Source organism: Entelurus aequoreus, linkage group LG06, assembly GCF_033978785.1.
Source record: "Entelurus aequoreus isolate RoL-2023_Sb linkage group LG06, RoL_Eaeq_v1.1, whole genome shotgun sequence".
Taxonomy (NCBI): Eukaryota; Metazoa; Chordata; class Actinopteri; order Syngnathiformes; family Syngnathidae; genus Entelurus; species Entelurus aequoreus.
This window is the reverse complement of record NC_084736.1, coordinates 37,496,932-37,519,024: the sequence shown is the minus strand read 5'-3', so window position 1 is coordinate 37,519,024 and position 22,093 is coordinate 37,496,932. Positions and strand designations below refer to the sequence as shown.

At 38.7% G+C, this 22,093-nt stretch overlaps 2 protein-coding genes across 3 annotated transcripts in view; both read right to left on the bottom strand.

Annotated features, from left to right (window-relative positions):
• The window catches only part of bin3 (bridging integrator 3), a 455,445-nt gene that overhangs the window by 203,385 nt on the left and 229,967 nt on the right, over positions 1-22,093 (bottom strand). The gene's annotated exons all lie outside the window — the stretch shown is intronic.
• Positions 2,597-22,092, bottom strand: LOC133652157 (long-chain-fatty-acid--CoA ligase 1-like). The gene is made up of 7 exons (XM_062050586.1): positions 21,656-22,092; positions 11,734-11,932; positions 11,560-11,674; positions 9,365-9,429; positions 9,201-9,302; positions 2,907-3,006; positions 2,597-2,817 (listed from the first exon to the last, which is right to left on the bottom strand). The coding sequence occupies exons 1-7, from the start codon at positions 21,697-21,699 to the stop codon at positions 2,597-2,599; spliced, it is 846 nt and encodes a 281-aa protein (XP_061906570.1). The 5' UTR covers positions 21,700-22,092.

Here is a 22,093-nt window from a genome sequence, read left to right as displayed (position 1 = left end):
TCTCTGCTAGACTGCTGTGCCACAAACATTTACATTCAGGATGTGCTAACAGGTTACGTAAGAAACATACCAAGTCAAGACTGGGAGGTGTATGGCGGAAAAATGGGCTAAAAAAGTTAGCATGCTAACAGGTAAAATGTGCTACATACCAAGTTATAATACTCTGCTCCATTGGTCAGAAAGGTGAGCATGCTAACAAGCTAACATTAGCATGCTAACAGGTAAAACGTGTCATGTAGCAAGTCATATGACTCTGCTCAATTGGCTAGAAAAGTGAGCATGCTAACAAGCTAACATTAGCATGCTAACAAGCTAACATTAGCATGCTAACAGGTAAAACGTGTCATGTAGCAAGTTATATGACTCTGAGGTGTATGCCTGCTGATTTAGCTAGAAAATAATGTTAGCATGCTAACAGGTTGCATATGAAACCTACCAAGTCATATGACTGTGAGGTGTAAGGCGGAAAAATGGGCTAAAATATTTAGCAGGCTAAAAGGTAAAACGTGTTACATACCAAATTATTTGACTCTGCTCAATTGGCTGGAAAAGTGAGTATGCTTACCAGCTAACATTAGCATGCTAACAGGTAACATGTGTCACGTACCAAGTTATATGACTGAGGAGTAAGGCGGCAACATTTGCTAAAATGTTACTATGCTAATGTTGGGGATGTGACCATAGAAAAATGCCATATCAGCAAAATGATTGTATTCAGAAAGAATTATGTACAAATAACAGGAAGTGGAATTGCTATAAGGCAGAAAAGGGGTAGGATTAAATAAGATCTGCTTCTCCCTACTCCTTTTCGGACATATTGTAAAGAAAAATGATGCATCATACTGAAATTGTATAAAAGTTCAACATAAGCCAACCCCAAAAAATGTTGAATGTACTTAAAAAGTACTTCTACACACTTATAAACAAGTTTTATTTAATAAAAAAAAAAAAATCAAATACAAGAAAATAAATAGCAGCACAATTAGGGTTGCAAAGGGGTGGAAGGTTTCCGGTAAATTTTCCGGAAAGTTTCCGGAAATTTACCACGGGAAGCTAAGCTAGGGAAGTTTGGAAATATTGACCATTTTTTGATTATTCAAAGTTGGACACCGTCCATGGAAATGAATGGGAATATATGGGAATTAATGGGGAATTACAATAATTGTATTTATTTATTCTTGTAAAACACTAATGCCATGCCACACACAGATATAAATAGTCAGCTAAATAATTGGAGTAGTCTTTAAAAATATTTCACTGATGGACAAATGAATAGAAATAGGCTGGATGAATAAATGAACACTCAATCAGCATGCTAAATCAAACTATAACCTACATTCTTGTATGACAACAGAATGGCTAGCAGAATAGAAAGCAGAGGAAACTACACATTTTGATTTAGTATTTACCAGTTGAACTTTACACATCACAAAAAAGGTCAATTCGGATTGCTAACGTTGTTGATTTAACATAGAGAAAATTAGCATAACGGCTAACGGAGAAATATTTTCGGTTCATTATGAGACTGGTGGTGGTACATAAACCTAGCTAGCTAGAGGTATTGGCCCCCAAATCATTTAACAAGTACAGGAACAGCTAGCTAGCTTGAGTGGAAGTCTGCTGGAGTAGTCTACAGTCATACAGTAACAAGCAATTACACCTCTATTAAACTTAAATACCATAGATCAAATATATTTACCCCAGTAATGTCATCAACACTTACCTGACTGGATGAAGTCCTTGGGCTCAAATACTAGTGTGGCCTCAATAGCCCTGCTGTAGTGTGTAGCATGCTGGGAATTATCTGGGCATTTGATGGAAGAATGCACTGCACATGTGATGGAGGAATGCACAGTACAGGGTTGAAATTAAACTGAATTTGCATTAAATCAGGTTGTTTCAGCTAATAATCATGCTTCAAGGTATAGCATGTTGCATTCAATGTTTATCCCCATTAATTCTCATATATTACCGTTAATTCCCATGGAAAGTTTCCAACTTTGAATATTCACGGAATTTTGCAACCCTACACACAATACACTTTTAATGCTTTAAAAATTATTTGCATTTAATTGTTTGAACATGTTTATCTTCTTCCGTTTTAATTTGCAAACCGTTGAGAGGGTTTCTTTGATGATAAATAAAAGTTTACTGAATTTACGCTAATTTCATGAATTCGAGCAATTAAAAATACATTTTAACTGTGAAACCTCTTTTTTTCTTTTTCTTTGTTTAGCAAGATCTCCAACATTTTTAAAATGAGCTAGAAATTAAGAAGGTTATGACATTCAAACAAAAAGGTCACACCTAAAATACTGATTTAGTATTTAAGAAGTAGACTAGAAATGAGTGCATTTTCACCGGTTTTAAAAATCAATAACTTGAATATTCATGACAAGAAAATGACACTAATGTCACTGGGATTGTCTGTCTGTCAATATAATTCACTTTTAAAGCTGTACACACATGCCTACATTTAAGACCTTCTCCCATAAGCGATCAGTGTCACAGGTCCGTGACAAATCACAGTTTTACCATAGCTTTAGTTTAAAACAGTATTACTAACCGTGGGAAGTTTATTTGTTGATTATAGTGTTTAATTTGCACACATTAGTAGATCCAAAACGATCCCGCTCACCATGAGCTGTGACAGTTTGAGAACCTCCACCTGGCAAGCCCTGGCCCTGGCCACCAGGGCCTGGCTGAAGTGGTCAAAGAGAACGAGGCAGGAGAGTTTGGGAGCGTGGCCCTTCTCCTTGTTCTCCAGCAGCGAGGCGGCCTTCTCCTCGCGGTCGCAGACCACCACAGAGATCCCCGCTAAAGTCCACCCACATGGAAGGCAATCATAAGAAGGGTCGGCTCAGATGGAAGGATGAAACAAAAGGGTGTGCTGTTGTGCGTCTCACCCAGGTTGAGGATATGGACCATGGCCTCCAGCCCCAGGGTCTCGTACAGAGGAACCACCGCCATGGAGTAAGTGTAGCAGGCCAGCTCTGTAATTATCCACTGTCACCAGCAGAGGGAAACAAATCAGCACTTTTACACTCACCTTGACTGCACACATCAACTATCATCTTAGCCAAAGTCAATAAGGCAAATCATTCATGTCTTCCAGTTTCTTTGGATTATTTATGCAAATATTTGTATTTTTATTCAAGCAGGTGTGAATACTAGCTGCAGTTTAGTTGCATCCATGTCATCATCTATAAAAGCAGATGTTTCTTATTCGTTACAATACACTAGGGTTGTCCCCATACCAATAGTTTAGTATCGGTACCGGTACCAAAATGTATTTCGATACTTTTCTAAATAAAGGAGCCCACAAAAAAATGTCATTATTGTCTTTATTGTAGCAAAAAATGTTAGGGTACATGAAACATATGTTTATTATTGTAATTTAGTCCTTAAATAAAATATTGAACATACTAGACAACTTGTCTTTTAGTAGTAAGTAAACAAACAAAGACTCCTAATTAGTCTGCTGACGTAAGCAGTAACATATTGTGTCATTTATCTACCTATTATTTTGTCTACATTATGAGGGACAAACTGTAAAAATTGATTATTCATCTACTTGTTCATTTTACTGTTAATATCTGCTTATTTTCTGTTTTAACATGTTCTATTTACACTTCTGTTAACATGTAATAATCACTTATTCTTCTCTTCTTTGATACTTTACATTCGTTTTGGATGATACCACACATTTGGTATCGATCCGATACCAAGTAGTTACAGGATCATACATTGGTCATATTCAAAGTCCTCATGTGTCCAGGGACTTATTTACTGACTTTATAAACATAATATACATTTTAAAAAAACGAAAGAAGATTTTGTGATGCTAAAAAATATTGATGTAATCATAGTAGTATCGACTAGATACGTTCTTGTACTTGGTATCATTACAGTGGATGTCAGGTGTAGATCCACCCATGGCGTTTGTTTACATTCAGGAACGCTATCTTTTGTTAGTGGTGATTTAGTAGTAGCTAAAACACTGCTGACTGCGGATAGATGTTAGCTGCTAACTAGCTAGCCATGTCTTAAAGCAGTGGTCCCCAACCACCGGGTCCCCGGGTACCGGTCCGTGACGCATTTGCTACAAAACCGCAGAGAAACATTAAATAATTTATAAACTTTCACCTGTCCCACTATACACGCCAATAAGCTTGTTTATAGATGTACAATAAAACTCCTCATAGGAAGTTGCCATTTGTTATATTTGCTATAACTTTGTGACATGATACAATGCACATTAATGAACATATAAAATATACATGTGACAGATTGTAGCCAAAGGCTGATTTCCATCTGCATCTCATTGCAAAGAAACAAGCCCAGGGCTCCCACTCATTCAGCGTTAAAGTGATTGGTATTTTTCATGCACTTATTTTTGCTGTATTTATCTGGCATAATTGGAAAGCCGGTCCCTGAAAATAATGCCTACATTAAACCGGTCCGTGGTGCAAAAAAGATTGGGGACCACTGTCTTAAAGCATCTCTTCCTGAGGGTGTTTCAGTGTTATAACTTCGCCTTTATCTTTACTTTTTACACCAAAATGCGTCCATTCTCCCTTTTCTGTCTACACACTGTGTCTGCTTTTAAGTACTCTGTGTGTGTGCGCTGCCGAACATGCTCCTCTGCTCGTAAACCCAGCAATGTCACGACGTGACGACGACGAGCCGTCATGCCCGTTAAAAAAAGAAAAAAAATGGGGAACCGGTACTTTTCAAACAGAGTATAGTACCGTTTTCGATTCATTAGTACCGCGATACTATACTAGTACCAGTATACCGTATTTATGGATCTATTTACGAAATAATCACTTTGTTTGATACATTGAAATAAGAAATGTTAATACAAATATGTAGCGATCGGCCCATTTTCAGGAAAAAGTACATTCACCCCCTCTGGCTGATACCGTATTTCTTTTTAGCGCCCCGGCTGACCAGCTAGCAGCTAATTATGTGTCTCCGTACACACACTAAGCTAATAATAATCACCTCACACACACCTGGGGACGGCGTAGCGAAGTTGGGAGAGTGGCCGTGCCAGCAACCTGAGGGTTCCTGGTTCGAATCCCACCTTCTACCAACCTCGTCACGTCCGTTGTGTCCTTGAGCAAGACACTTCACCCTTGCTCCTGATGGGTCGTGGTTAAGGCCTTGCATGGCAGCTCCCGCCATCAGTGTGTGACTGTGTGTGTGAATGGGTGAATGTGGAAATAGTGTCAAAGTGCTTTGAGTACCTTGACAGTAGAAAAGCGCTATACAAGTATAACCCATTTACTGCGGCAAATAAACTGCATTTCTCAGTATTATTATCAAGTAGCATTATCACTGGAGGACGAGGCGAAACATGCTACACAGAACAAGCTAGGAGCAGGCATGTTAATAGCTAAGCTAACTGCTAAACTAGCTTAAAACAATACTAATAAATAAGTGTTTGGTAAAGTTTAAGAAGTGTAGATGGAAGTAGTTAATAACAGGAAAAGATTAAGTAAGAGAGAGGATAATATAACAACAATCACAGTCAGTAAACCACACGTCAGAGGAGGGCGGATCGATACATAAATAGGTAGTGTTGATACCACAGGTAGTATCAGTAGGTGTGTGTATCGAATACGGTACTTTTTTTTGACCAAATTTCGCCGATTCACGTAAAATCCAACGGTGCCATGTTACGCCACCTGGCTTGTGCGTTTAGTCCCGCCCTGTTGCCGACTCAATGCCAACAAAGAAACCGACTCCAAAAATGCTTCGGCGTCAATAAAGTTGGGTTCGACTTTCCCAAAAATGAGCTAACAAACGTTGGCTTTGCTATTGACATGCAACTGATTAGCATTAGTGATTTTACATGGCGATTTGAACGCCTCCAATTTAGTAAATGGAAACTATAAATAAGATGCACGTTACAATCAAACAGCTGGTGTGTAATAAGTACAATACGTTCAGTATTAACACTTTTTAGGACGCAACAAAAAACACTATAAATTAAACACTACTGCCAACAGGACGGCAGTTATCATAATCAGCTCTTTTTTTTTGTAAAAAAAAAAGAATATTTATTAACACACACAAGGGTACCGGTATCGATTCCTAGGTACCGGGAATTAGTACCGTATCGGTTCAAATGTGAACAGTAGCCATCTCTAAGTATCAGTGTATGATCAATACCGGAGTGATTAAGTTGATTTCTTTATTTTCTCAAAATCTTTTTTTTGTTCATGTGTGCAAACTTAGTGAATAATTTCCTGCACGCACATGATTGAAATGAGTGGTAGTTGACTTTTGTTTACTGTGTCACACCGCGGTGAGGGATGTCTTCTCTTGGTTTCTTCTGTCTTGTGAATTGCATGTTTTACTTTGAAAAGTAACTCCTCTCGTGTCAGATCACTTGCCCTTCCTTTTGTGTCATCAGTCTGACGTCATCCCTGACCCCTGATTGTTTCCACCTGTTTCCCATTACCCTCATGTGTTTTATAAGCCCACGCCTCCCCTTGTTCTGTGCCAGATTGTCTCGTGTATTCGTGCCTCTCTAGCTTCCATGTCCATGTCCATGTCCATGTCCATGTCCATGTCCAGCCTTGCCTTGCCTCGTCTTGTGTTTATATTCCTTGATCCTGAATTCCTTCGTTGCTATTTTGAGTTTTCCTTTTTTCCTCTTCAGCAGAGTGATTTTTTTGTTATTTAGTTTATTCAGCCGTAGTGGTGAATTATCAGTTTTTTCTTTCATTCTTTCCTCAATTTTTTGAGTGACACATTTTGTTAAACTTTATTAGATTAGATTATTGTAGAATTTTTCATAGCCGTTGTTTCTTCCTCCTGTTGGAGCGTTTTTGTGTTAATAAATTTTATAGCATATACGGCGCCAATCATAGTTTGTCTTTGTTTTTGTGTTTTCCTCCTTTCGGAGTGATTTTCGGTTGTTCCTATTTTTTGGAACCTTTTTCGCAGACCAGTTTTTTGTTAAATAGATATTGTATTACCTTGACTCTGGAGGTGAAAGGAAGCTGTCAAAATAAAAGCCTGTCGAAGTATTCCCTACTCTGCATCTGAGTCCTATCCTTTTTACCAAGCCTGACATACTGTTGTTTTGGTCAAACACTCCTATGTAACAACAGGAAGTAGTTCATATAGTTACAATAGCACTCCACAAATAGATGTACAGCTTCTAATCGCTATTATGAATCTTTGGGCACCTCACCATTCAGATTCGATTCAATTCTTGGGGGTAACTATTCGATTCAGAATCGATTCTCGATTCAAAACACTTTTTAATAACACTGGTTGCCAGTTCTGTGATGAACTACATTCCTCCATACAATAGATAAACAGCTCTGATCAATTTCTATTTTACTTAAAGAAAACTTATTTTGTTTGATGAAATTCTAGCCAAACATTGAATAAAGTCAAATACAAATAAGTCAACAAGAGAAATATCCAACTCTTAAATGTGTACAGCAGCTATGGATCATATACATAAACAATATGATTTGTCTGAGTGGCTGGACAGGACAGATTGAAAATAATTAATTAATAAAAAAATATTTTTTAATTGATTAAGAATCGTTACAAATAAGAATCGTGATTAGTTTGAAAATGTATAGTTTTTTCACACCCTACCATGGGGTATGAGAATGGGCAGCATAAAAGTGTGACGGAAGGATGTCTTCAATATGACCAGGCGCAGGAAACACATTCCCCTACGTCAGGGGTGGCCATTACGTGAATGGGGAGCTAGCGGTGGATGGTGGAGGGTGTGTCAGTCCATGACCTAAAAATTAGCGATCATCAATCTTCACCAAGACGTCACTTGATTGACATTCACGGCACCCGAGGGTCTTGTGCGATGACGCTGGCTGCTGCCACATCATTATTAAGAAAAAATGACCGACAAGAAGGCGAGAAACACTTTTTATTTCAACCGTACCTCCCGTCAAAAGCTTTAAGACCGACCACACAGTTCCTGTCTTCACAATAAAAGCCCTGCTTCATCCTTCCTGCGCTAACAAAATAAGAGTGTCAGAAAGCTAGCATGCACAAGCTAGCAAGCTACGGAGTTTGCCGCCAATGTATTTCTTGTAAAGCAAGCACTTTCATGTGGTATTGGACAGAAAGGAGGACTTTTTTTCTCCTCCATTTGAAAATGTGGACGTTATCAGCACTACTGTCTGATTCCAATCAATGCAAGTCATCACAACCATACCAACTTATATTCTTGTCTTCATGAAAGAAACATGTGTGTATTATCATTAAACACATTTAACTTGTTAACCTATTTCCACATTCACCCATTCACACACACACATTCACACACTGATGGCGGAAGCTGCCATGCAAGGCCCTAACCACGACCCATTAGGAGCAAGGGAGAAGTGTCTTGCTCAAGGACACAACGGACATGACTAGGTTGGTAGAAGCTGGGGACTGAACCAGGAACTCTCAGGTTCCTGGTACGGCCACTCTCCCAACCGCACCACGCCGCCTCCAAAGACAGGCCCCTCCCACCTCCAAAGACATGCACCTGGGGATAGGTTGATTGGCCACACTAAATGGTCCCTAGTGTGTGAATGTTGTCTATCTGTGTTGGCCCTGTGATGAGGTGGTGACTTGTCCAGGGTGTACCCCACCTTCCGCCCGAATGCAGCTGAAATAGGCTCCAGCACCCCGCGACCCCGAACGGGACAAGCGGTAGAAAATGGATGGATGAACTTGTTAACCTTTCTTTCATACATAAAACAATATAAATGATATATATGAATGATCCACTCCACTTGGTCAATGGAAAAGTAGCTGGCCTGCAGAAAAGGTGTGGCCACCCCTGATCTACATTAACAATATGATTTGGCTGCAAACGACAGATTGAAAATAATTAATAAAAATATCTATTTTTTTTTAAATTTACTTTTGATTTTTTTTTTAATCGATTAAGAATCATTACAAATAAGAATTGTGATTAATTTGAAAATGTATAGTTTTTCCACACCCCTACCATGGGGTATGAGAATGGGCAGAAGGATGCCTTCAATATGATCACCCGCAGGAAACATTCCCCTACATGTTTTATTCAAGTGTGCGGTGTAAAGTCCACATTTCATCAAAAGTGTAATCATCTCCTTCTCCCACACTGTACAGACATGTGTTTGACGGATACTAGCGGCTAACATCACTAGCATGGTGTAGTTGGGACCTACCTCCGGTCTGTTTTGTGCAAATATGCCAACAAACTGCTGAGGCTTGGGTTGGCAGCCTTTCGCCAGCAGACCAGAGCCCAGCAATTGGGCTTGCTGGGCCACCTGAAGGGTTCCAAAAAGACCAGGTTGGACACCAAGAAGTGGAAGGTAGAAATATGCCAGACCTCAGAGTAGGAGATCCACTGGTAAGGTTGGCTCGGCTTCCTGAAGCCCAGACATGGACCGCTTTCTGAAGAGCATCACACAGGAGGTCATGTGAGGTGATTTCATTGCACCCAGATACACATAACCAAGAGTCAAAGTTTGCGGGCTCATTTCACAATTGTTTTATTTTGTCCAAAAAATAAATGACATACGTTTACCGACAAAAGTTAGTGTCATCTTTGTACTATTATGACTTATTATGTTCAAAGTGCGGCCATTTGCAGACAGCAGCTGAGGTTTGGATCGAAATGGTCAATATCACTCATTAAAAATACATTTTAAAAATGTAGTCTGCAGTCTCGCTCATATCGTAATCGACAGCATAATCCCTGATCGTAACTTCAGGCCGATTTTGACATACAGGCGGCTTCGCACTGTTCTCTTAGCCAACTATATACAACCATTGCTGGGGGAATGTTCTCTTAGCCAACTAGATACGACCATTGCCGGGGAAATGTTCTCTTAGCCAACTAGATACGACCATTGCTGGGGGAATGTTCTCTTAGCCAACTAGATACGACCATTGCCGGGGAAATGTTCTCTTAGCCAACTAGATACGACCATTGCCGGGGGAATGTTCTCTTAGCCAACTAGATACGACCATTGCTGGGGGAATGTTCTCTTAGCCAACTAGATACGACCATTGCTGGGGGAATGTTCTCTTAGCCAACTAGATGTGATCATTGCTGGGGAAATGTTCTCTTAGCCAACTAGATACGACCATTGCTGGGGAAATGCTGTGTGAGTGCTGCTGACGCCAAACTGCTATGCCGTCACACGGCGCACGCTCAGAGCGCCAGCTGAAGCCAAGAACCAGCGAGATTGCTTACGCCATCATGTGTGGATCAGCTAGTTACACCACTCTGAGGTGTACACCTGCTGACCTGGCTAGATCAAGTAGCTTAAGGAAAATGAGAAATGTGAGCACTAGAACTGGGTGTAGTAAGCACACATGGGGCCAATTATTTTCAATGTGTTTTTATTTCTGTACTTGTCTTAATCTTTTTGTATGTGTTTTACACTTTTCTCTACTTTTCTTTTTTTAAAGCCTAACCAGGAACGGGGGTTGCAAATTAGTCTGTGGCTAAAAGTCTTATGTACTTTGACATGGCTACCTGTGGGTAGCAATATTTCATTGTACCATCCCTGTCAAATAAATACATAAATAAAAAAATAAAAAAAATAAATGTTAGCATGCCAACAGGTAGCATATGAAACATACCAAGTCATATGACTCTGAGGTGTACAGCTGAAAAATGTGCTATAAAAGCTGGCATGCTAACATTAGCATGCTAACAGGCAGAACGTGTTACATACCAAGTTATATGACTCTGCTCAATTGGCTAGAAAAGTGAGTCTGTTAACAAGTTAACATTAGCATGCTAACAAGTTATCATTAGCATGCTAACAGGTAACATGTGTCACGTACCACGTTATAGGACTGAGGAGCAAGGCGGCAACATTTGGGGGACGGCGTGGCGCAGTTGGGAGAGTGGCCGTGCCGGCAACCTGAGGGTTCCTGGTTCGATCCCCACCTTCTACCAAGCCCGTCACGTCCGTTGTGTCCTTGAGCAAGACACTTCACCCTTGCTCCTGATGGGTCGTGGTTAGGGCCTTGCATGGCAGCTCCCGCCATCAGTGTGTGAATGTGTGTGTGAATGGGTGAATGTGGAAATAGTGTCAAAGCCCTTTGAGTACCTTGAAGGTAGAAAAGTGCTATACAAGTATAACCCATTATTATTACCATTTGTTAAAAGTTACTATGCTAATGTTAACATGCTAGCATGCAGTACCAAATTAAAGGACTCTGAGGTGTAATTAGCTAAAACAAGTTAGTGTGTTAAATGGGTTCTACTTGTATAGTGCTTTTCCACCTTCAAGGTACTCAAAGCGCTTTGACACTATTTCCACATTCACCCATTCACACACTGATGGCGGGAGCTGCGATGCAAGGCCCTAACCACGACCCATCAGGAGAAAGTGTGAAGTGTCTTGCTCAAGGACACAACGGACGTGACTAGGTTGGTAGAAGCTGGGGATCAAACCAGGAACCCTCAGGTTGCCGTCCCCTATGACCATGAAAGTGATGTCATATTACCAGCGCCACACCACAAATAGATAAGAGTCCTGCTGCTGGGTGAACAAGATGTCAGACCTGCGATCCTCAGGCCTCTGCGGAACATGTCGTAGGCCGTCCTGGTGTCGTCGTAGTAGAACTCCAGCAGAGAATCGTCTTGAAGGAGAGCCGAGCGCCTGCAGGTGGGGTCGCCCTGCAACGAGGCGGAGGGTAAGATGGCAGAGCAAGACGCTGACAAGAACCCGGACCCACCTTCACGGCTACAGACTGGGCCTGCAGGTCACAGGGCGGCCGCATGGGGCGTGGGCGGGTCAGCAGCCAATAAGCAGTGAGGGAAGCCAGAGCTCCCAGACCCAGCAGGGAGGAGGAGGAAGGCAGCAGACTCCAGTAGTCCTCCCAGCCTGGAACTTTGGATGGAAGTGATCGCAGCCACTCCTGGAAATGATGCATGCTGGGAGAAAACAAACAACCATTTCCATTCACACAAATATTACTCTGTTGCTGGCAATTATTCACACAAATGGTTTGATTTGTTCTTTTGTTGTCACTGTCAACTTCCCATAAGGCCGTGGCAAATTTCCATGCCGGTTTGAATTTTTGCTCGCCCAAAAATGGCTGCAGCAATTTAAAAATGCAGTGAAAAATAACATGCATGAAAGGCTACAAAAAGTAGAAATAAAAAGTAGAATAACAATGTACTACCCTACCTGGTGTGTACCTTTGAACTACACACAACACAACAATCAACCAGTTCATCCAAATAAAATATAATTAAAATGTATAAACATACACACACACACACACACACACACATATATATATATATATATATATATATATATATATATATATATATATATATATATATATATATATATATATATATATATATATATATATATATATATATATATATATATATATATATATATATATATAATATATATATATATTTGTATTATTTTATTTTAATACAAAAGAAGAGATAATAAAAAATGCGTATGCCCATATAATGCCCATATATAAACTACAGTAAAAATGAGGAAATATATGTATGTTTTAGTATGTACAGTATGTGTATATATATATATATATATATATATATATATATATATATATATATATATATATATATATATATATATATATATATATATATATATATATATACATATATATATGTATACATGTATATATGTATATATATATATATATATATATATATATATATATATATACATATATATATATGTATACATGTATATATGTATATATATATATATATATATATATATATATATATATATATATATATATATATATATATATACATATATACATGTATACATATATATATATATGTATATATATATATATATATATATATATATATATATATATATATATATATATATATATATATATGTGTTTTCATATATAAACTAGAGCAGGGGTCACCAACGCGGTGCCCGCAGGCACCAGGTCGCCCGTAAGGACAGATGAGTTGCCCGCTGGCCTGTTCTAAAATTCTTATAATTTTTTAAAATGTTTTTTACATTTTTTTTTCATTTAAATCAACATAGAAAAAACACAAGATACACTTTCAATCTGTGCATCAACCCAAACCCCCCCACACTCATCCACACCCACTCACACAAAAGGGGTTATTTCTTTCTGCTACCAATATTCTGGTTCCCACAACATAGACAACACATCTGCAAGGGACACAGTTCCTGAAGCACACATGATTGTATGTGCTGCTGGTCCACTAACATTTTCATTAATTACTATTTTTTATGCAATTATTTTTATATTGTTTTACTTTCTTTTTTATCTTATTTTATTTTATTTTTTAAAAAAGGACCTTATCTTCACCAGACCAGGTTGTCAATAAAATTAGATTTGTTTAAAGGGTTTTTAAAACCAGGTCCAGTCCAGATAATGTCCAAGTCGGACTCAGCAACACACACCTTCATTCATGTACACAGAAAAAAATTAGGGAACACAACAGATTGCATATAATTTATAAACAAAATTACATTTTCAAAATAAGCATTTATGTACAGTCCAGATTATGTCCAGGTCACTCAAATTAGGGAACACAACAACGGATATCATATAATCTATAAACATAATTATACTTTCAAAATAAGCCTTTGAAAACTTCCCATCTTTTTTTATGTTTTTTGGCATCATTATCGTTTTCAACCATGTATCTTTCTAAAGTTAAAAAATACTGAATAAATGTTTTAAAGAAAGTAATACTAAGTGAATATCTGTTTTTGGCCTTAAAAATAAACCTTTTACCGAGTACTATAATTAAATTGACTAAATCATGATTGTCAATGAACTCTCCTAAAATAACAGAAACCACATCAAGCTTCATAAACAAACCAATCCTTAAACACATTTTTTCAACTTCCACCCAAAACGAAGACACAATATGACAATACCAAAACAAATGCAGGGTGGATTCAGGCTCCTGACAACAAAATCGTCAATCATCTGACTCTGTCATATTCCATAATTTTTACATTTTCCCCATGGGTAAGAAGTTATAAATAATTTTAATTTGAAAATAACGATTTTGCACATCGATAGTAGTTTTATAGATTAGTTTGAATATGGCATCCCATGGCAACGGGCAGTCAAAAAAGTCCTCCCATTTTCCATATGTTTTATATGGGGCAGCGTTCAAAGATTTCTTTATTAAATAAAAATTATATATTTTTCTATTTATTTTAGTTCCTTTTTGCCAACTATAATTTCTTATTAGAGGTTTACAAACTAATAATTTAGTAGTTCCATTAATTAATTATTTGTTTCCATCTTTTCCCAATTACTCCAGTTAGTTGATTAAATGAAAAGCTTGAGCAAGCATCACCATACATAATTATAAATTCATCATAGTTCATAATTTTACCACTCATTGATAATATCATTGACAAAAATGATTCCTCTTTCAAACATATTTTTCCAAAAGATAGGTTTTCCATCTATTACAATATTAGAGTTTATCCATATTATCTGCTGCAAAATATTGTCTCTTTTTTCTGGCACATCAAATTGAAAACACCACCATGAGTGGATTGTTTCCTTTATGAACCCCGCCATGTTTCCCAGCAGACTCTCTACATAAGAAAAATGGGAGGGGATCACTTGTAAAAAAGGATACAATTTCTTTTGATACAGTACATGTTTTTTGTCCAACAGGACATTTGTGTACCACTCAGTGTTTAAATACATCTTTGGAACAATTGATGCTTTTAAAGACAGACACATAGCTTCAAGGTTGAGAAGTTTCAGGCCCCCATATTCATACTCATTGTACAAAACCTTTCTTTTAATCTTTTCTGGTTTTCCGCCCCAGACAAAATCGAAGACCCTCCGATCATAAATCTTAAAAAAGCTTTGTGATGGAGCTGGTAATGACAAAAACAAATAAATAAATTGAGGAATAATTAATGAGTTGACAATAGATATTTTACCATACAAGATTAAGAATTTCCCTTTCCATAATTGCATAATTTTGTCCAGCTTTCTTAGTCGATTATCATAATTTATTGAGCCTAGATCTTCCAGATTCTCTGGGACAACAACACAAAGTATGTTAACTGGTCCATCTGTCCACAAAACAGGCACTTTGCATTCCATTCGAAAGGACGTTCCCTTTAGACTTCCGATCCTTAACATTTTACATTTATCATAATTAAGCTTAAAGGCCAGATTGCTGTGAAAATATGTCCAAAAGATTAAGAAGGTTCCGCAAACAATGAGGAAAAATCTTATCTTTGTGAATCAGCCTTTTCTGACATGAACTTCATCAAGAACAAACACAGAACACGCCTCACTGATGCACATCTGCAAGACTCACTCAGAGTTGCAGTGTCAAGTTACACACCAGAGTACAACACACTAGTTAACAGCATGCAATGCCAGGCTTCCCACTAACTGACAAAGAAACAGATAACAGATTTGGTGTCCAGTTCAAAGTGTGACATGACTTATTTAAAAATTTGAGAGTTGACTTTTGTATTTTACATGAGTTATTATTTGTACAACATGGTGCAAAGTAATTCATGATTTGTTAAAAAATGTTAGTGGCTAGCTAGTTAAAATGGGATATTGTGATTTCACAAGACTGTCTTAGAAGTGATCATTTGAAAATGTTCAATTTGAAAAATGTGCACTTTAGTAGATAAACATATTGATATTTATCTACTAAAGTAAAAATTAGGAAATATATGTGTGTACTGTATATATCCATTTTCTACCGCTTGTCCCTTTTTGGGTCGCGGGGGGTGCTGGAGCCTATCTCAGCTGCATTCAGGCGGAAGGCGGGGTACACCCTGGACAAGTCGCCACCTCATCGCAGGGCCAACACAGATAGACAGACAACATTCACACTCACATTCACACACTAGGGCCAATTTTTAGTGTTGCCAATCAACCTATCCCAGGTGCATGTCTTTGGGGGTGGGAGGAACCCGGAGTACCCGGAGGGGAGAACATGCAAACTCCACACAGAAAGATCCCAAGCCCGGGATTGAACTCACAATACGAAGGACCTTCGTATTGTGAGGCACATGCACTAACCCCTGTTCCACCGTGCTGCCCCTGTGTGTGTTTATATATATATATATATATATATATATATATATATATATATATATATATATATATATATATATATATATATATATATATATATATATATATATATATATATATATATATATATATATATATATATATATATGTATATTTATATATATATATATATGTATATTTATATATATATATGTATATATATATATATATATATATATATATATATATATATATATATATATATATATATATATATATATATATATATATATATATATATATATATATATTTACACATACATATACACGCTATATATTTTTTTATATAAAAAAGTTAAAATAATTAAATCTGAAGTATATGTGCACATAAAAAGCGTCTCCCAAACAAACGTCTCACAAGTGTGACTCTTCTCATGGTTCCTTAAAGGAGCCTTGCACCATTTACACATCACAGTGGTCTGACTACGGTCCCTTTGAAAATATACAGAAACCTGTCCAGGTGACTTTTCCTCTTTTATCCACAATTTCTTCATTTTCACTTTCTCTTCTCACTCCATGCAGAGAATCAACAAGATTGTGCAACCAAACTTGATGTTTGATACTGTCACCTAATTGGCTGTTAGCGTGTCACGCCCACTAATCAGTCATCACTTCCTGTGTTGCTAGGTTACCAGAGTGCCTCTGTCCATGCAACCAACCTTGCTTCCATACTTCCAATTTCTTCCGAAAACGTTTTATCGAACACATTTTTTATTGCTATGGATTGTTGTTGTTCATGAAAATAATACACAGTATTGATATTGTTTTATCACCCAGCTCTAGGAGAATTGTTCCTTTTTCGTACCTTTATTTTTAAAGTTGCAGGCACTTAATGCGGTCTGGGTTTAATCAATTAGTATAAACTCATTTGAAGTTTTTTCCTAATCAAATGATTGGATTTTGATGAATTGTTGCAGCCTTGGTGACAATGGCTTTAGCAGGCAGTGTCACAAACATTAAGCTGTGAGCTGTTTGAGCTCATTTTACAACCCTTTACCGTAATATAACTTGGTATGTGACACTTGTTAACTGTTAGCGTGCTAACTAACGTTACAGTAAAGTGCAAACTTTTTTTTGCAAATGTTATACTTTTTACTCTAATTCCACAGCCTAACACCTTACAGTGATATAACTTGGTATGTGAACCATTTTACCTGTTAGCATGCTAACATTTACATGCTAACTTTCTTTTGTTAATTTCACACTTTTTTCTTTATTTCCACAGCCATACACCTTACAGTCATATGACTTGGTATATGAACCATGTTACCTGTAGCATGCTAACATTTACATGCTAACTTTTTCAGCTAATTTTACACTTTTTTCTCTAATTCCACTGCTATACACCTTACAGTCATATAACTTGGTATGTGACACATGCTATATGTTAGCATGCTATCGTTAGCATACATGCTAAGTGTTAGCATTTTTATGTAAACATGCTACTGTTTTAAGCTAGCTCTGTGGCTCATTTTGTACAGTTACACCTAAAACTCACGGATTCTGACACTCGGCACCATCTTAAAATCACGGCGGCTTCCGGCGACCCCCGGCCAGTGGTTCAGGGCACAAATAGCAGGCACATCAAAAGTTTGCAGGAATTTTCTAGTTCCATCCATCCATTTTCTTCCGCTTATCCGAGGTCGGGTCGCGGGGGCAGCAGCTTAAGCAGAGAAGACCAGCCTTCCCTCTCCCCAGCCACTTCGTCCAGCTCCTCCCGGGGGATCCCGAGGCGTTCCCAGGCCAGCCTGGAGACATAGTCTTCCCAACCGGTCCTGGGTCTTCCCCTTGGCCTTCTGCCGGACGGACGTGCCCCAAACACCTCCCTAGGGAGGCGTTCGGGTGGCATCCTGACCAGATGCCAGAACCACCTCATCTGGCTCCTCTCCATGTGGAGGAGCAGCGTCTTTACTCTGAGCTCCTCCTGGATGACAGAGCTTCTCACCCTATCTCTAAGGGAGAGACCCGCCACCCGGCGGAAGAAACTAATTTTGGCCGCTTGTACCCATGATCTCGTCCTTTCGGTCATAACCCGAAGCTCATGACCATAGGTGAGGATGGGAACGCAGATCGACCGATAAATTGAGAGCTTTGCCTTGCGGTACTGGAGCACTCTCCAGTACTCCCTCAAGGGAATCCAAAAAGAGTGGGTACTCTGAGCTGCTGTTTGGTGCATAAGCAAAAACAACAGTCAGGACCCATCCCCCCCACCCGAAGGCGGAGGGAAGCTACCCTCTCTCTACTGGGTTAAAGTCCAACATGCAGGCTTTGAGCCGGGGGGCAACAAGAATTGCCACCACAGCCCGTCGCCTCTCATTGCCCGCAACGCCAGAGTGGAAAAGAGTCCAGCCCCTCTCGAGAGAACTGGTTGTAGAGCCCTTGCTGTGCGTCGAAGTGAGTCCGACTATATCTAGCCGGAACTTCTCCACCTCCAGCACCAGCTCAGGCTCCTTCCCTCCCAGCGAGGTGACATTCCATGTCCCAAGAGCTAGTTTATGTAGCCGAGGATCGGACCGCCAAGTGCCCTGCCTTCGGCTGCCGCCCGGCTCACACTGCACCCGACCTCTATGACTCCTCCCATGAGTGGTGGGCCCATTGGAGGGGGGACCCACGTTGCCTCTTCGGGCCCATGTGGACAAGCCCGGCCACCAGGCGCTAGCCATCGTGCCCCATCTCCGGGCCTGGCTCCAGAGGGGAGCCCCGGTGACCCGCGTCCGGGCGAGGGAAATCTAGATCTAGGTCTTTGAGCTGCTCTTTGTCTGATCCCTCACCTATGACCTGTTTGTCTTGGGAGACCCTACCAAGGGGAATAGAAGCCCCCGGACAACATAGCTCCTAGGATCATTGGGACACGCAAACTCCTCTACCACGATAAGGTGGAAGCTCAGAAAGGAGAATTTTCTAGTTGAATAATTATAATATCTAATCATGACCAGGGATGATCTGGTACTTCTTTGGCACCAACCGACTCTCGCCAGTCCTACCAGGCACCAAGTCAAGTCAACTCCAACAATGCCAACTTTGCCGTACCTGGGTTGCAAGTGACGTCACGTCCAGTTGCAAACTCAGACGACTCTAACGAGGGACGTAACCATAAACGCTATTAATGAGAACCGCAGTAAAACTAGTATTACCCTCTTAAATGAAATGATGGAAAAACTGTGATTGATAACTGCGCCCACAGATTGACTGGCACTAGCTCGCTAGCTTAAATGCTAACATGAAAACCAGAGCAATTAACGTATTTCCCCATTAAGAAACTGTATTCTTTCATCTAAACTTATATAAAGACATTACTGTCTGAGCAACTAATCGTAAACCTACAAGCGGTTTATCTTAGAACAGGGTGATGGATCAAAGAAATACCAAACAGAGGTGGTTTTACGTTGCAATCAAGGACAGCTAAAAAAAAAGTAGGACAATCAAAGAGTAGAATGTCCACCAGAAATAATAAATACATTTTGTTACACACTTTTCATTTAAATACATTTTAAAGTAAAGTGCAACAGTACAGAGGAGGGTTGTCTCGATACCAATATTTTGGTACCGGTACCAAAATGTATTTCGATACTTTTCTAAATAAAGGAACCACAAACATTTTTTATTATTGTCTTTATTTGAACAAAAAATCTTAGGGTACATTAAACTTATGTTTATTATTGTAATTTAAGCCTTAAATAAATATTTACCATAAATAAATAGTGACCATACTAGATAACTTCTCTTTTAGTAGTAAGTAAACAAACAAAGACTCCTAATTAGTCTACTGACGTATGCAGTAACATATTGTGTCATTTATCTACCTATTATTTTGTCTACATTATGAGGGACAAACTGTAAAAAATTGATTATTAATCCACTTGTTCATTTATTGTTAATATCTGCTTATTTTCTGTTTTAACATGTTCATATACACTTCTGTTAAAATGTAATAATCACTTATTCTTCTCTTCTTTGATACTTTACATTAGTTTTGGATGATACCACACATTTAGGTATCAATCCGATACCAAGTAGTTACAGGATCATACATTGGTCATATTCAAAGTCCTCATGTGTCCAGAGACATATTTCCTGACTTTATAAACATAATTTACAATTTTTAAAAAGGAAACAAGATTTTGTGACGATAAAAAAAATCGATGTAATCATAGTGGTATCGACTAGATACGCTCTTGTCCTTAGTATCATTACAGTGGATGTCAGGTGTAGATCCACCCATGGCATTTGTTTACATTCAGGCTTTTGTTAGCGGTGATGCCGGTGAGCTATTGTATCCTCCTAGGGTGTGTAGTGAAGCATGTTTAGCTATTCTTCGTCCTCCAATGATTATACTACTTGTAAGAAACGTACTTTATTTGTTGCCATGAAGGCGAGAATTAGTGATTTAGAAGTAGCTAAAACACTGCCAACTGTGGATGGATGTTAGCTGCTAGCTAGCTAGCCATGTCTTAAGGTACCTCTTCCTGAGGGCGTTTCAGTGTTATAACTTCACCTTTATCTTTACTTTTTACACCAAAATGAGTCCATTCTCCTTTTTCTGTCTACGCTTTGTGTCTGCTTGTAAGTACTCTGTGTGTGCGCACTGCCGAACATGCTCCTCTGCTCGTAAAACCAGCAATGTCATGACAAGACGACGACGCGTCGTCATGCCTGTAAAAAAAAAATTAATATGTGGAACCGGTACTTTTCAAACAGAGTATAGTAATGTTTTTGATTCATTAGTACCACGGTACTATACTAGTACCGGTATACCGTCCAACCCTAGTACAATGTAATATTTAAAACGATAAAAGCGTAGCCATTAAAACAGATGAAATACTAAGACTAAATCACGACCAGCGAAACATAACAAGCACAAAACATACAAAATAGTTTATTTGAGTTATTTCAAAAAAAAATTAAGGATTTCAATGTGTGTATAAGTACTTTTTGGGCACGTTCAACAATATTGTGTTTACAATAACAGTGCTACGTTTGGTCACAATAACCAATATAAAATGTTTGTACCGTTACATGTCTCACTCTTAACTCTTGGCCATCACTCCAGCAGCACTGAGAGCAGACTCAACCAAACTGCCCAGAGGTACTGTTGCAATTTTCAATGCCAACAAAACTATCGATTTACAAATTTAATAATAAAAGAAGATTTAACAAACTTATCATCATGACCTAATTTTTTTAAATGTTCCAATAAAAAGTGTCATCTTATAATCAGAAACAATAATGTTTACAAACACACACAAAAGTACCGAAAAATGGTACCGTTGAGTACCTTCCAATGTACCGAGAATGATCAAATATTAAAAGGTACCCATCTCAAATTGTGACTTTCTCCTGATTTTTTAAACTGAAAGCATAATTTCATCATCCCACATCCAGGAGAGGCAATGCAACTATTTCCCACTTGGCAACTGTGGAGAATGCATTAATGTTTGATATACTTTAGTATAACATTGTATTGTGTGATCATGCTACTGGTACTCTTCCACACTGTGCCGGTATACTTCCGTTGCCTTATTACCTGTTGTTGATTTCCATATTTGGTCCCGGAGCGCCCACAAACATGATGAATCACTCCTCAAAAGAGCCAGTTCTGTTCTGTGAAGGACACGGTCCCTCTTCTTATCAGCAGGTGCATCCCTCTCTGCATTCTCACTATAGGAGTTAACTACTTTTGTCTTACTTTTAGACCTCTCTTAAAGATGCTATTGTTGCGTTGTAAGGGCTGGTCTCCTAAATCTTTGCCAAGTACTATCCTGTCTCGGCGGTCCTTTTTACTCAACATGTATGTCTTCCAAAAGAACTTGGGATTGACCAGTGTTTACCCGGTCTGCCCACGGTCTGAAAAGTGCAGATTAAAGAGTCAGTCGCACACTTGGCCCAGCGTAGTTTCCAAGAAGAAGAAAAAAAAGGCCTGAGTTGAAAGTAATGACCCCCAACCAGGGTCCTCCCAGTCACT

Coding starts and splice junctions, on each gene's coding strand:
- LOC133652157 (XM_062050586.1), bottom strand. CDS start 21,699: ATGTTTGTGGGCGCTCCGGGACCAAATATGGAAATCAACAACAG. Junction 11,675..11,733: donor CCCAGTCTGTAGCCGTGAAG/GTGGGTCCGGGT, acceptor GCCTCGTTGCAG/GGCGACCCCACCTGCAGGCG. Junction 2,818..2,906: donor GGTCCATATCCTCAACCTGG/GTGAGACGCACA, acceptor GGTGGACTTTAG/CGGGGATCTCTGTGGTGGTC.